This window comes from Arvicola amphibius, chromosome X (assembly GCF_903992535.2).
Source record: "Arvicola amphibius chromosome X, mArvAmp1.2, whole genome shotgun sequence".
NCBI lineage: Eukaryota > Metazoa > Chordata > Mammalia > Rodentia > Cricetidae > Arvicola > Arvicola amphibius.
Genome location: NC_052065.1, coordinates 3,186,331 through 3,200,778, shown reverse-complemented (window position 1 = coordinate 3,200,778; position 14,448 = coordinate 3,186,331). Strand labels below are relative to the sequence as shown.

Below are 14,448 nucleotides of genomic sequence, written 5' to 3'. Positions count from 1 at the left end.
TATTGCCTCTAACCTCTTCCCACCTGCCCTTCTCTTCTGGTGTTTCTGTACTGCCGCCGTTCTGAGAATTTGCTGTTGGAAACCACACACAGGTCATTTTGACATTGGCTAACATCAAGATTAATAATAGAAGTTCTGTAAGTGGCCTCTATTTTACATAGGAGGTGATTTGTCCAGTTACTCACAATTAAAAAGTAGAGATGATATTCTGAATTGGTTCACATTTGTTTTCATATTTCTTTTTTTCATATTTCATCTCTTAGTTCCACACATATCCCTGTATGTAAAAACAGGTACTTTAAAAACTTCTTGAAAGGCTTTAGAGATATACGTTCATTATTCCACATCAAAAATGGTTGGTACTGGATGTGGATTAGAGCTTGTTTTTTCCCCTGAATTTGGAGTATTTGCATATACATGATAATAAGATGGGATCTCAGTTTATAGACAAAACCCAGCATTTGTGTCTCTGCATATACAAACATAGAAGGAAGCTCATTTCATAGCATAGATTTGGTGTACCTGCATTTTGTGCCTTGTCACATAATGACATACAGAAAATTTCACTTGTGATTTTGTGTTAATTTGCAAAAAGTTTCAGATTTGGGGGCACTTTGGATTTTTGTATTTGTAGGTCAGAGTTGTCCGACCTGCAGTAATACATCTCTGATTAGTTAGATATTGCAGTGTTGGGAATTCTCCTGTTATTTTTAATGTTCCAAAGGTACCTTTGGTTGATATCAACTGCTCATTTTTTGATGCTGCTTCACCCCTTAGATCAAGCCTACTGCTCACTTGATAGGATGTGGATGTTCCTTCTAAATGATTGGGTGTGATGACAGTAATGCAGCAATATTTTATGGTACTTCAGAATGAATGCAATGTCTTTCAAGTGCCAAGAAAGAATTCTAGCACTGAACTCTCCCATCACTGACTCTTGGTAGATAGTATATAAAAAATACTGGAGCAATGAGACATCCATCGAGGTGGTGATACAGAGACTACATTGGCTCTTGTAGTTCAAGGGATCAAATGATTGAGGTGTAATATTGGAGGCATAAGCTAGAGGTTGCCATAGGAAAAAGAGGTGATGGTCCAAGTGCCGAAAAAATGGGTAGGTAAGGAGCTGCATCCTTCGAGTTACTTCCAGCTCTTCCTGACTCCATGTTTGGTGATGATATACCTAATGTTTAAAATAAACTGTGATAAGAATTCTATACACAGTCAAAATTAATAAATCATACAATTTTTTTTCTTGGAAGGCTGTTGGTAAACATTACCACCATGTCACTAGGCATTGTAGATTCCCCCCTCTAATAAGTCCCCTCTAATAAGACGATAGTCTACTGAATCTTTCCTACTGATTGCCTCTTTTGAAGCTGCCCCAGAATTGCTCCAAATTAAATAATTTGATCTGAGGAACAGGGGACTATGAATGAGAGTTCTGCCTTCATGGTCTCATCTAGATCAATGAAATTTCGAAGACCCCATAAGCAGATGCCAATTTAACAGTTTAAACATATAAATCTAGAGGGATGCGATTCAGTCCATAGTGGTATTTCAAACAAAGAAAATATATACAGACGTGGTTACAGAGATACAGAGATATACAATGGTTATATACAGAGATGAAGGGGAAAATGAAAGCCAAATGAGATACAAAATGCCAATCTTATTAACATCAAGAAGCTACTATCATCCTGAGGACTATGAGACAATGAGAAAAGTAGTATTACCTTAGACTAGATCTGACGCCTTATAAATTGGAGCGCTGTGAGATTGCCCTACAGTGGCTGATACTGTGTAAGGAAATCAATGATGGAACTGGAGACAAAAAAAAGACACAGCTAAGAGATATGATTTGAATGAGTATGTGAGAGGGAGGGGTGGGATGGTGACAGAGAGGGAACAAATGGAACAGTGAGAGAGAGGAAGGGAGAGAGAGAGAGAGAGAGAGAGAGAGAGAGAGAGAGAGAGAGAGAGAGAGAGAGAGAGAGAGAGAGAGAGAGAGGCGGGGGGAGAGAAGCAGAAATGAGAACACAAAGAAGGTTGGTAATGGAGAGCATTCCTTTTATCCTTGGGAATTTTGCTCAGCTTTTGTGATTTTTCTTGTCTTAAGTTTTATTTCACGTAAATCAAGCAGAATGTCCAAATGTCCAATCATATGATTCTTCTTAGACAGAAGTTCCTAAAGGCTCACTCAAAAAGTGTCCAGCTATGTGGACTTCTTATTATGCTCATCTTTTCTGAAGATCACCTAGCATATGGCTCTTCAAAGTGTGGTCCACAGATCATGCAGAACCTCAATCTTTGCCTGCAATGTACTAAATCAGAAGCTGTAATCAGTTAAGATCTCCAGAGATACAGACATTCAAATATCGACATTAAAATTTAAGGATTGTCCTAGGGTTTAGGAAGTCCTAGTTGAGCTATGTATGCAGACCATTTAGAAGATAGGATTTTCTTAGACTATCAGTTCTCAACCATGACATAGATCAGAATTGGCTATGGAGGACTTGTTAAAATACACATATCTGGGGCCCTATTGATATAGTTTTTAATGCAGTGGTAGATCTAGGGTAGGGATCAGAGTTTTTATACCTAGTTTTCCAGTGATGTATAATCTGTTGGTCCAAGGGCTGATTGAGAACTACTGCCTCTGGCATTTGTCTGGACAGTCTAAAGGATTTTAGAAGACCCCATTGACTCACCTTTCTGGCTCACTTCAAATAGTAGGCATTGGGGAAAGGAATAAATGGAAATGCAAATGGAAAGATTGGGCACTTCTTTGAAAGTCTCTTGACTTTCAGCCTTTGCTTTCTCCATGTATAAATGGGGATAATAATAGCCACCCCACAGCACTGTTCCAACAACCACAGAAGGTATCTTATCTCTGAAATGTAATATAAATGTACGCTCCTGAAACTTGAGAACATGGCAGAGGGTAGCAAAAACTTCTTAAATAGTAAATCTTGTGAGTCAGAGGCTTTGGAGAAGAATTCCCTATTGCTGTTCTAGTGGCAGGTCCTTTGCTGGGATGATTTTCTTTCTATTATTTATTAATATTTGGGGAAATTACTTTATTGCAGAAAATGCTTTTTGGACCAAAAAGAAGGAAAGCATGGCTTATTTTCAATGACTGTTGCTGAGTCTGGTTTTTTTTTTTTTGGCTTGTTTGTTTTTGATATGTCTGTTCATTAGGTGGTAGTGATTCCGTCATTATGATCATCTCTGTTCCTGGCGTGGCAATATTATCACTCCCAAGCTATACCCCATAGTCTTCTGTCAGCAGTTTTATAAGACATTGGAACAGCTCCTCAGTGCCTTTGTCTCCCTGGGTGAGCTTCTCAGCCAGCATGCCATCTTCTACTTCTCAGAGAACTTGTGCTATTGTCTTCGTAAGGTCTTGGCCAGAAAGGCCTCGCTGTTCTTTTTCTGATCTCCATAGATTTCTACAAAGCACCTTCGGTGAAGTGTTTTCAGTCAGATTTCCGTTACTGATCAGGAGACTGGCATTGAATTAGTAGCTTTTGTATATCACTATGTGGTGTATGGGAAAACACACAGGCCTTAGACGTACCTAGCTCTGGGCTAGCATCCATGCTTTATTACACTGGCCTATACATGGGCCTTGGTGGGGGCAGGACTTATTTTTTTTAAATGTTAATTTATTTATTATGTATACAATATTCTTTCTGTGTGTATGTCTGCAGGCCAGAAGAGGGCACCAGACCTCATTACAGATGGTTGTGAGCCACCATGTGGTTGCTGGGAATTGAACTCAGAACCTTTGGAAGAGCAGGCAATGCTCTTAACCACTGAGCCATCTCTCCAGCCCCAAGGGGGCAGGACTTAAAGACACTATTTGTGTTAGGTCTTACTCTAGAGCTGGTAATTTAACTGACCTGGGGTGGCCTGAGCATCTTCACTTACCCAAACTCTCCAGCTGAGTCTACTTGTTTGAAAGCCACCGACTGTGCAATGAAGAGTTTACTAAATGATTCTAAGCTTGAATTATCTCTGTATTCAACCAAAAGCCTCAGTATCTCAGAGTTCACGTTTTTTTCTCACCTCTTCATCTCTTCAGCACCTAGGACTATCAGTACATGCCTGGGTGCTCAGGATATGTTGAGTCCATGAAAGAAGGGTCTTTTACATGTTACAGTGTGTCTATACAATTAAGTAAAAAGATACTAATAAGCTGGAATATTTCATTCTCCACTGTATGAGTGTCTTTCTACATTAGTGGGACCAAATACTCCATAAAAAGAGGCAAGAAGGATTTATTTCATCTCTCAGTATGTAGGTACAATTGATCATAGTGGAGAAGGCATCATGGGGACTAGTGCTTGAGGCAGTTGGTCACATTGCATCTAAAGCCAGGAAGCTTCTTTTTATTTGAGCTGGCACTCCTGCCCATAGAATGGTGCCACCCACATTCACAGTGGGTCTTTTAACCTCAGTTCGCTTAATCTAGATATTCTCTGGGCAGGCTTACCCAGAGGCTTGTTTCTCAAGTGATTCTAGTTCCTGTCAAGTTGACAGTAGTAAGCATCATACTGACTGTAGGTGCTGAGTCAACAGTAAATGCTTGGTGAGAAGTTCTCGGCTTGTTCAGGAGTAGGGATCTGTAGGCAAAAAGGAAAGGCCTAAGATGGTGTGTTTCTTTTAGGGACCGAAGCAGAACATGGCTAAGGGCAAGACTTAAGTTATTTGGATGGTGGACTCTGAGATGCACAAACCCTATGCTAGCATGCTCTCTCTATTGGGTTCAAGAAGAAAATTTCACAATGTCTGTATTTTTATTTTATAAATTACAAAATAATTAGGATTAATAGAGTTCCACTATATTGATGACCACAGACTCACAGTTTGGGGGACACAGTGTTTACTATTTGTAGTAGGGAGGCCGTTAGTTTGTTTCCCAGCTGCCCGGCAGCTCAGACCCAAAATAATCACACAGCAGCCATATTATTTAAATCACTGCTTGGTCCATTAGCTCTAGCTTCTTATTTGCTAACTCTTACATCTTAGTTTAACCCATGTCCATTAACTTGTGCATCACCACAAAGTCGTGGCCTTCCAGCAAAATTTCAGCACATCTGTCTCTGGCAGCAGCTCTGTGGCTTCTTTTTGACTCTGCCTTCCTTCTCCCAGCATTCAGTTTAGTTTTCCCTGTCTAGCTCTGTTCTACTCTATCAGGCCAAACCAGTTTCTTTATTAACCAGTGCTATTCATAGCACACAGAAGGGAATCCCACATTAACTATTGTTAGTTTGTTTTCATTCATACATTGAGAATAATTCTGAAATATCATAGTTATAGATATATGAATTTTATTACTTAGTTTAATCATCATATCACAAAATTCTTTTTGTCTTAATTTTTCTTTATTCTTCTCTCATATGGTACATCCTGACTGTAGTCTCCCTTCCTTCCCTTTCTTCTTCTCCTTCCCCTCCTTTTCCTCCCTCCCCTCCTTCCCCTCTCTTCCCTCCTCCTAGTACTTTCCCACCTTCCTTCTCTCCCTCCCTGATCCACTGCTCCTCCTTTTTCCTTCAGAAAAGAGCAAACCTCCCAGTGATATCAACAGAACATGACATAACAAGATGCAATAAGACTAGGCATAAACCTTCATATCAAGGCTGGACACAGCAACTCAGTAGGAGGATAAGGGTCCTGTGAGCAGGCAAAATAGTCCAGGACAAGTCCCTCTCCTACCATTGGAATAAACCAAAAGCCACAAACTAAACAACTACAGCATGTATGCAGAGGACCTAGCAGAGACCCATGCATGCTCCATAACTGCAGCTTCAGTCTCCATGAGTCCCTGTGAGCCCTACTTAGTTGAATGTGTGGGCTGTGTTCTCCTGGTTTCCTAGACCTCTGTGGCTTCTGCAAGTCTTCATTGCCCTCTTCTGTGGGATTTCCTGAGCTTCACCTAATGTTTGGCTGTGCATTTCTGCATCTGATTCCATCAGCTGCTGGAAGAAACCTCTCTGATAATGATTGGGCTAGGTTCCAATCTATGAGGATAGCAAAATATCATTGGAATCATTTCATTGACTTTTTTTTGTCAGTCGTGTTTGGTTCTATCCTAGGTCTCTGAACCAGGAGGGTGGTGGCTAAAGAAGATCTGACAAGAATATGCCAAAACTTTCTGAAATAGTCAAGAAGATTATATGAAACACATATTTACATATCTGGTCATACTAATATAATTTTATGTGGATAATTTGTCTTAATATACAAATGTCATGATGTTTGAAAAATTAATGCATGGCCTTAAACATTTTATCTTTCAAATTTTCCTTTCTATATTTATTATAAATAATTCTTTGAGGGATTGGAGAGATGACTCAGTTGTTAAGAGCACTGCTGTTCTTGCAGAGGACTTGGGTCGGTTATCAGCACCTACAAGGTTACTCATAACCATCAGTAGGTCTCCAGTTCCAGGGGATCATAACTCTGGCTTCTGCAGACACTGCACATATGTGGTGTTCTTGCACACATGCACACAAAACACTTATGCACATAAAATAAAAACACACAAATCTTCAAACATGAAGGCATATGCTTGTAATCCCAGCACACTTATGAGATATAGGCATAAGGATCATGAACTCAAGGTCATCCTGGACTACATAGGGAAAAACTGTCTCAAAAACGTTCCTGGTATGTTCTGTATGTCTATATAAATTAAACAAACATTTCTATACTTGTATATATTCAAAAATATTTTGCTCATTGGAGAACATATCTACTGTGGCAGTTTCATGCAAATAAACATGTGAATTGTTCTCGATGGGTTGGTTAGTATCATCATGTCTTACTGCTGTTCACATTTCTGCATGACCCAGGAGTCATTTTAGGAACGTGTGTGATTAGTCACCATGGTAATGGCAGCTAAGAGGGGATGGGTCATTAAATATCCATCATCATGGGTGAGTTAGAAATGAGCTCAGACCACACATCTTTCTGAGGTCAGGGATTCTTTTCCTTATAGAACAGGCAGCACTTAATATAGAACAGAATTTTGAAAATATGTATCAGAGCTTTACAGAACCATATGAGATTCTTTATATGTTTTGAGGTCAACAAGACTTAAGAGTTCACTCTGTTAATGACTGTGTTATTTTAACCTCACAATCACCTTGTGAAGTAGGGAACATCCTCATCATTTCATGAGAAAAGATAATCAAGAAGGCTTAGATGATTTGCCTGGGCTCACATATTTAGAGCTTATAGAAACAAACTAAAAATTTAGATGATTGCTATTAATGAATATTTTGATTGTAGTGTCCAAAAGGCCAATAACACGCAGGCATTGGACCAGTTCATTAGTAAGTTGAAGGTATTCCCATTTGCAGATACAGGAAACTAGGGGAAGGCCTATGCCTTGTGGCCAGAATCTTCAAGCAGATTTTGGTGGTACTCATTGACTTTGTAGTATCCTTGCCAACAGCTCCCCAAAGGTGTTTTTCAGGGAATCAGATATGACCCAAAATGTAATAAATATTCATTTCTCTCCTTTAACAGAACCATTGCCAACTATTTGGTGTGGAGAATGGTTTATTCCAGAATTCCAAACCTCAGCAGGCGCTTTCAATATAGATGGCTGGAATTCTCAAGGGTAAGTTAATGAATATCAAAACGTTTCATACATGCTCAATCAGTCCCAATGTTAACCATTCCAGTAAAAGAAAAGATCTTTAAGGATGGGATTTAGTGAGCCTGCAGTCTAAACTCTCCTTTAAACTTTTTTACACTAGTTCATTTCATTCAGATATGCCTATATCCTGTAAAAAGTACCTCAGGTTCTACATTGGGCTGTAGAATAATATTTAGAGTGATACTTTGGGCCATGAAATCTTGTTCAAACATCCCTCTTTAACAGTTCATTTCTACTTTTTTTGTGCTTTTAAATGAAATTAATGGTTTCGATGTTTCTTAATGATATATCACTTTTAAAGTAGTTCAAATTTTGTAACCTTTTTCTTGGTAAACACTTGTGATAATTGTGTGTATTTGTGGGGTTCAGTGTGATGTTTTGATCTACAAATGCATTATAGAAAAATTCAATCAAGATAATGAACATATACATCATTTCAGCAACATATCATCACTTCTGTGTTGAGAACATCAAAGCTCTATTTTATCAAAACTGAAATACATAATTATCATTAACTGTGATCACTTTACACAGTATGACAAATGCTGCATAACCTCAAGTGTATGTGGAATATAAAATAGTTGGTCAAAAAGCAGTGAGTAAGAAGGCGGTACTAGAAGTTAGAGGAGAGAGGCTGGGAAAGAGATGTGCATCAAAGGATGTACAAATTCAATTAGACTGGATGGATACAGTCTGATGATCTTTACTGTAACTATGGTTTTCAAGGTTTTTCCGTGTTCTAATTATATGCAGAGAGAATGTTCCAGCTTCATTTTCACTTGGTATTAGAATTGCATCTTTAATTTTCCTTAGGTATTCAATCTTAAATCTATCCTAATTCTGCTTGACCCATTTCAACGACTTCCCATGATATCCTCAAGTGCCTGAATCCATTTTCTTTCCCCCACTTACCTGGCCCTTGAGTTTTTGTTTCTCACCCACCTCGTTGCCTCCCAACTTGCACAGACAGATATTACTTTCATCTGCATTTCTGAGGCTTATGACTAATTCTGCTTCGGCTTAGAAGACTTAAGGATTTTTGTGGCCTTAAAAAGTATTTTATTTTTCTATCAATTTAAGTCAAAGTGAATGTCAAATCGTATAAGCTCTTATTTCATTTAACATACATTTAAATTCTTAGAGAAACTGACAAATATAGAAATTTATAGTGGACCATTATACCTGGAGAATGATACGGTTATTTGGCGCAAGTTTTGGCGCTTTATAGTCAACTAGAACACAAAAAGTTACTTTATCTCAGAGGCTGGATAAACATGAAGCAATTACTTATATTTAGGCCATATCAAATAGTTAAGATAGAAAACAAGTAGGTATTTTTGCTGTGTGTATATTTTTAACTCATATGGATCATATAAAAGATGGTACCCAGCTGCTCTCCACCCCCACTGTGAAGAGAATGAGAGAGCAAGGTGTAAGAAGTGGTGTGTGAAAATTTGAGGTTAGGTATAAGGGGATGTTTTTTGAACATGAAGTGCTAAATATAATATTGAATTGCTGAAGGAGGTTGTAGGATTGCTTTCTCTGGAGGTTTTAAAAATAGCTTCATCTCTTACCTCTGAGAAGGGTCATGTTCCCAGAAAGCAAAGGAAGAAGGAGAGATGAATTTAAGCTTTAATCCCCTTTGCCCTGTTCTAACAGCCTGGCTCTAAAATTGTGCATGGGGTATTCCAGGTGCCTATCCTCAGGGCCCCCCCTCCCTCGCTGTCTGCCTACACACTCCAGCCTCCAGGGAAAACTTACATGGCATTTATTTCTGTGCTTTCGTCCCCAAGAATAAACGTTGGCACTTTCAAATCCTGCTTCAGAAGTCCCTTATTGTTTATGAAAGTTTTCTTAAAATGGCATAACGTGGCAGATGGGAAAAGCATTTACATCTGTATTTTACTCTGCGACGACACTGTGTAAGTGGGCTCCCCAGGCTGTTCATGGTGAGATATGGTCAGCTGGCCCGCTAACAAGAACTTTGATTACCTACAGTTCTAAACCTTCCCTGGCAGAACTGCAGTCCTCAATAGATGCTAAGTACTGTCTGGGCCCTGGAACTGCATCCCTTTCAGTCCTTACTTGCTGCAGAAAAGCTACACTATTGCCCATATGTTTTGCTTAATGAAGAAAATTAGAATAAAGATGAAATGCATTGTTTTTCCACTGTCAAAATAGTTTCATTTAGTTATAGCTAGAAATGAGGGACAAACATATGTTTTATTTTTCTCCATCTGATTTCACTTTGACCTTCCTTATCTGGCATGTGTACGAGATGGGTGGGAAGGCCTTTTGTAGACTGCTTTCTTCAGATAGGTTGATGTCTTCCCCCAGCAAACTATTATTTAAACAAAGCTCAAATTGTATTGGTTATTCTTTACAGGTGATCCAGGGGACCACGACTCTGCTGCCTCAGTGGGACAAATGTGTAAACTTTATTGAAAGTGCCCTCCCTTATGTTGCGGGGAAAATGTTTGTGAATGTTCACTTCCAGGAAGATAAGAAGGAGATGGTAAGTGGAGCTTCCTGGATGCTCAAAACAAACCAACAGAACGCTGCTCATCTAGGCAGCTCTGACAGACATGATAACTCACAGTCTACGGTCCGTCTTCCAGGATCTAGAGAGCCATAGGCTTTCTCTTCTGCTTCTTTGCATTTTTCTTTCTTTTTTATTATTCATTCATTCATTTATCTATCTGTTTTTTATTTTTAAAAGAAAACAATCTTTTTAATTTTACATACAAATCCCAGTTCCCATTCCCTCCCCTCCTCCCCTTCTCTCCACATAATCCCGCCCCCCCCCCCCTTTAGAGAGGGTAAGACACATTGCTCTGGGGAAGGTCCAAGGCCCTCCCTACTATATCTAGGCAAGGTATGAGCAAGGTATCCATCCAAAGAGAATGGTTTCCAAAAGGCTAGCACAAGCTGTAGGGATAAAACCTGGTGCCACTGCCAGTGGCTCCATAGTCTTCCCCAGCCATACAACTGTCACCCACATTCATAGGGTCTAGTTTGGTCCTATGCTGGTTCCTTCCCAGTCTGGCTGGAGTTGGTGAGCTCCCATTAGCTCAGGTAAACTGTCTCAGTGGGTGTACCCTTCATGGTCTTGACCTCTTTGCTCATATTCTCACTCCTCTCACTCTTCACCTGGACTTTGGGAGCTCAGTCCAGTGCTCTGATGCCCCATTGCACCAGCATCACTCCCCCGCATCTGTCACTGACAATTGCTGTTTATTCTCTTTATTTAGGAGTTCCGTTTTTATTTTTGATCTCACATATAAATCTTTTCTGTTCTTCTGTATCTGACTTATTTCACTTAGCACAATGCCCTTCAAGTTTATTTATGTTACTGGAAAAGACAGGATTTTTTGGTTTCACGGTTAAGTAATACACAGACACACATCATATTTTCTACCTATCTGCTCACTGAGGACAATCTAGATTGATTTTATGTCTTGATTATTGGGGAAAAATGCTACAATGAGCATGGGATTGAGATGTCTCTTGAAGACATTGCTTTTATTTCCTTTGGAAATTTAGCCAGTAGTAGAATGGTTGGATCCGTATAATAGTCTTGTTTGGAATTTTCCGAAGCTCTTCTGTAGGCTTACTTCGATGACAGTGCCAGGCCTTATCTCAAGCAGCAGTGGACAAGGTGCCTTTATTTTTTGTACACTTGCCTCTTTCGACTCTCACAGAAGTCCCCTCTTAACAGGCACGAAGCGTGACTTCACTGTGGTTTTGGTTTTGATTTCTCTGATTAGTAACATGTAGTACATTTTTATACACCTCTTGGGTCTTTACATATCTTTGGAAAATGTTTATCCAGCTCTTTTGTTCATTTTTAGTTAGGTCGTTATTATTGCTATCTTTGCTATTAAGAGTGTATTTTTGAGTTATAGGTTTGAATTTAGCCAAATTTGTTTGGATTTTCTTTGTATGAATTACATTTTACCAATGACAGTAAGCAAAATATTAGTATGTGATTCACAGATAAAGAGCTATATTGTCAATCAGGTATAACATATAAGTTATATAGGATACAGATAGTTTAGAACCATTTAGTTTAAAGACGTAAAAGCCATGGTTGTTCAAATGATTGATGTTATATAGTGATAATAATACCAAATGGTGGGTGTTATATGTCTTATACTAGAGTTTACTTTTAACTACCACTAAACTAAATACATTCTCCTTTGTTAATTTGTTTTTACTATTTTTAGGGAATTTATGTCTAGTTTGAGACCCTATGTTTTAAGTAAAAAGGTCTCTTCCAAATAGATTTACCAAGAAATAAATGCTTTGTTTTTAAAATGTTCAATCCTTAAATGTTTTCATTTGCTCATTGGCCAGAGTAAACAAATGGAAAACTTATCAAGCAATCACAGTGATAACACTAAAATACCAAAAGAATATAAATGCAAGTGAGTAAAAAAAAATCTATATAGTGGGAGAGGTTTGATTTTAACTAAAATGAAAAATAGTAAATTTATTTTTCTCCATTTTGGTAGACATGTCGTCTTTACATGTCTCAGGGTAAAACATTCTAAAATAAGTTGATTTTGGCACTTTATCCATTTATTTTGATGTACACGAGGGTAGTATGTTAATCCTGCAGATATTCATGTCTTTTTTCATAAAATTATTTGCCTCCATATGCCCAAACTATTTGCCTCAGGGGATACTTAAGAACTTAAAAGAAAAATCTGGCTTTTTATAGCCTTGTTTCAGGGATCCCATCCAAGAACCACCTGGAACACTGATGCACTTGTTTAAAAAAAATCTGTATTATTAGCTGTAGGCAAAAAAAAAGAGAGAGAAAGAAAGAAAATAAAAAAAAACAAAGCAAGAAAAACAGAAAGAGCCACATTGGGGCCGATTCTAGAAAGTCTGATTTAGACCAAAAAAAGTGCCATTGTTTATTTACCAAGAAGAGTTTGTTAAAGGCAAGAGCTTCAGGTACTTCTCAAACCTTAGCCTGTGTACAAATCATACGGCCTTGTAAAAATGCAGAATCCTATTGCAAGATGACAAAGTCACTGCATTTTAGCAAAGGTTCTCTCTAACGTGGTTACGTCTAGGGCTCCAATTTCTAGCACATTCCCAGTTCATGCTGCTGCCGTTCCAGGTACCACACGTTGAGTGGCACGTCTCTCAGCTCACTCACTAGAAAATATTTATCACACAGAACAGAAGCCCCAGTGATAGGCTGGAGCAGGTCAGGCCAGGCCGGTTGACTTGCACAGCAACACTCTGTTTGCTCAAATGGTAATAGTTTGAATAATGCTTCAGTTTTCAGTCCCTGAAAATCTCAGTGATTGAGATCGTGTCAAATCCCGCGTGAGGGCTTCTGGACTTGTGTCCGGAGCCACTCCCTAAACTATTTAATTTGCCCTTAAAACTAGTATTTCTTTTTCTGGGTGACACCTGTTCTTTGATGTATCTTGAGCTTCTCCACGGCAGGGTTGGCCTAATGGCCTCTGGTTGAGAGCCTCTGATATTCCTCTTATCTATGGTGGCCATGAGGGAGCAAGTGATTCATTTCAAGGTTTCCTTTGCAGAAGAAATGCGACTTTCTACTCATCCCCCTCTGCTGCCTTAGTTGTCTGCCTCTTCCAACCCACTGATCTACTACTGTTTTCTTTTCTTCCTCTGAGGATGGCAGTGGTGGATAATTACACATTACTGTTTCCTTCTGGTTTTCCAAGTGCAAGTATACCTGGGCACATACAGGCACACTAATGCCAGCCCCTGTTCCTTCACTCACAGAACTCCTGGGGATTTTAGCCAATTTAATTAGCCGATGGGACAAACAGGATAGAGAAAGAGTCTTTCAACACAGAGCCATCTAAAGAGGTGAGATTGAATAAGCTCCTGCTGTTGTGAGAATGGAACAGAGCTGTTAGCTGCAAGCCTTGCTTGGCTTGTATTCTATGTGAGGGACTGGTCAGCAGAGTGAGGGGAAAGGAGATGCAGAACTCTCCACATTTGTTGTCTTTGTGGACTGAAGTAGCACTGTCCAACAGAGCTGGGATGTAAGCCACGTGTATACGTTGAAATTTTCTAGGGGTTGGGTTAAAAATGTAGTGGGCTGGTGAGATGGCTCAGTGGGTAAAGCTCTTCTGGGCAAGCCTTAAGATCCGAGTTCAGTAAAAATTCAGCATTCCAGGAACAGGTGAAGTTCATGTTAGTTGTTTGCCTTCACCTAATCTATATAAAAGATTGTCATTTCAATGTGCACGTAGAGGCAGAGCTAACATCAGATATTTTTCTTTGCAGTGTTCTGCTTTACTTTTCTGAGAAAGGGTGCCTCACTGTATGCAGAGCCTCGTTGATTTGGAAAAACTCCCTGGCTAGCAAGTTATACCCACCTAGGGCTGGAAGTTTAGGCAAACACAGACACACGCAGCTTCTTGCATGGGTTTTGAGAATGTGAACTCAGGCCCCCATACTTGCATAATGGACACTTTGACAACTGAACTGCCCCCTCCCCCAGTCTGTAATCCCTACCTTAATGCACAGGGAGATTTCTTAGATTCATGTCCACAGAGGTCAGATGAAGATCTGTAGGCAAGTAAGGAGAGGAAATGATTGTCATGAGGTCTGATGTGATAGTCACAATATAATTAAATCTTGTGGTGAAGATTGTAGCAGCAGCACTAACTGGGGTTTACCTATGTGCCCAGTACTTTTCTAAGCACATTTCAGATGTGTAATCATTTATATTGACCTTGTGGTTGCTATTAGTACTTCCACTTTCCAGATTGACAAAA

At 39.3% G+C, this 14,448-nt stretch overlaps 1 protein-coding gene across 1 annotated transcript in view; it reads left to right on the top strand.

The window, feature by feature from the left end:
• The window catches only part of Phex (phosphate regulating endopeptidase homolog X-linked), a 200,839-nt gene that overhangs the window by 61,781 nt on the left and 124,610 nt on the right, over positions 1-14,448 (top strand). Inside the window, exons 10-11 of the mRNA XM_038317022.1 lie at positions 7,540-7,633; positions 10,059-10,187. Coding sequence (XP_038172950.1) covers positions 7,540-7,633; positions 10,059-10,187 — 223 coding nt within the window. The remainder of the gene's footprint in view (positions 1-7,539; positions 7,634-10,058; positions 10,188-14,448) is intronic.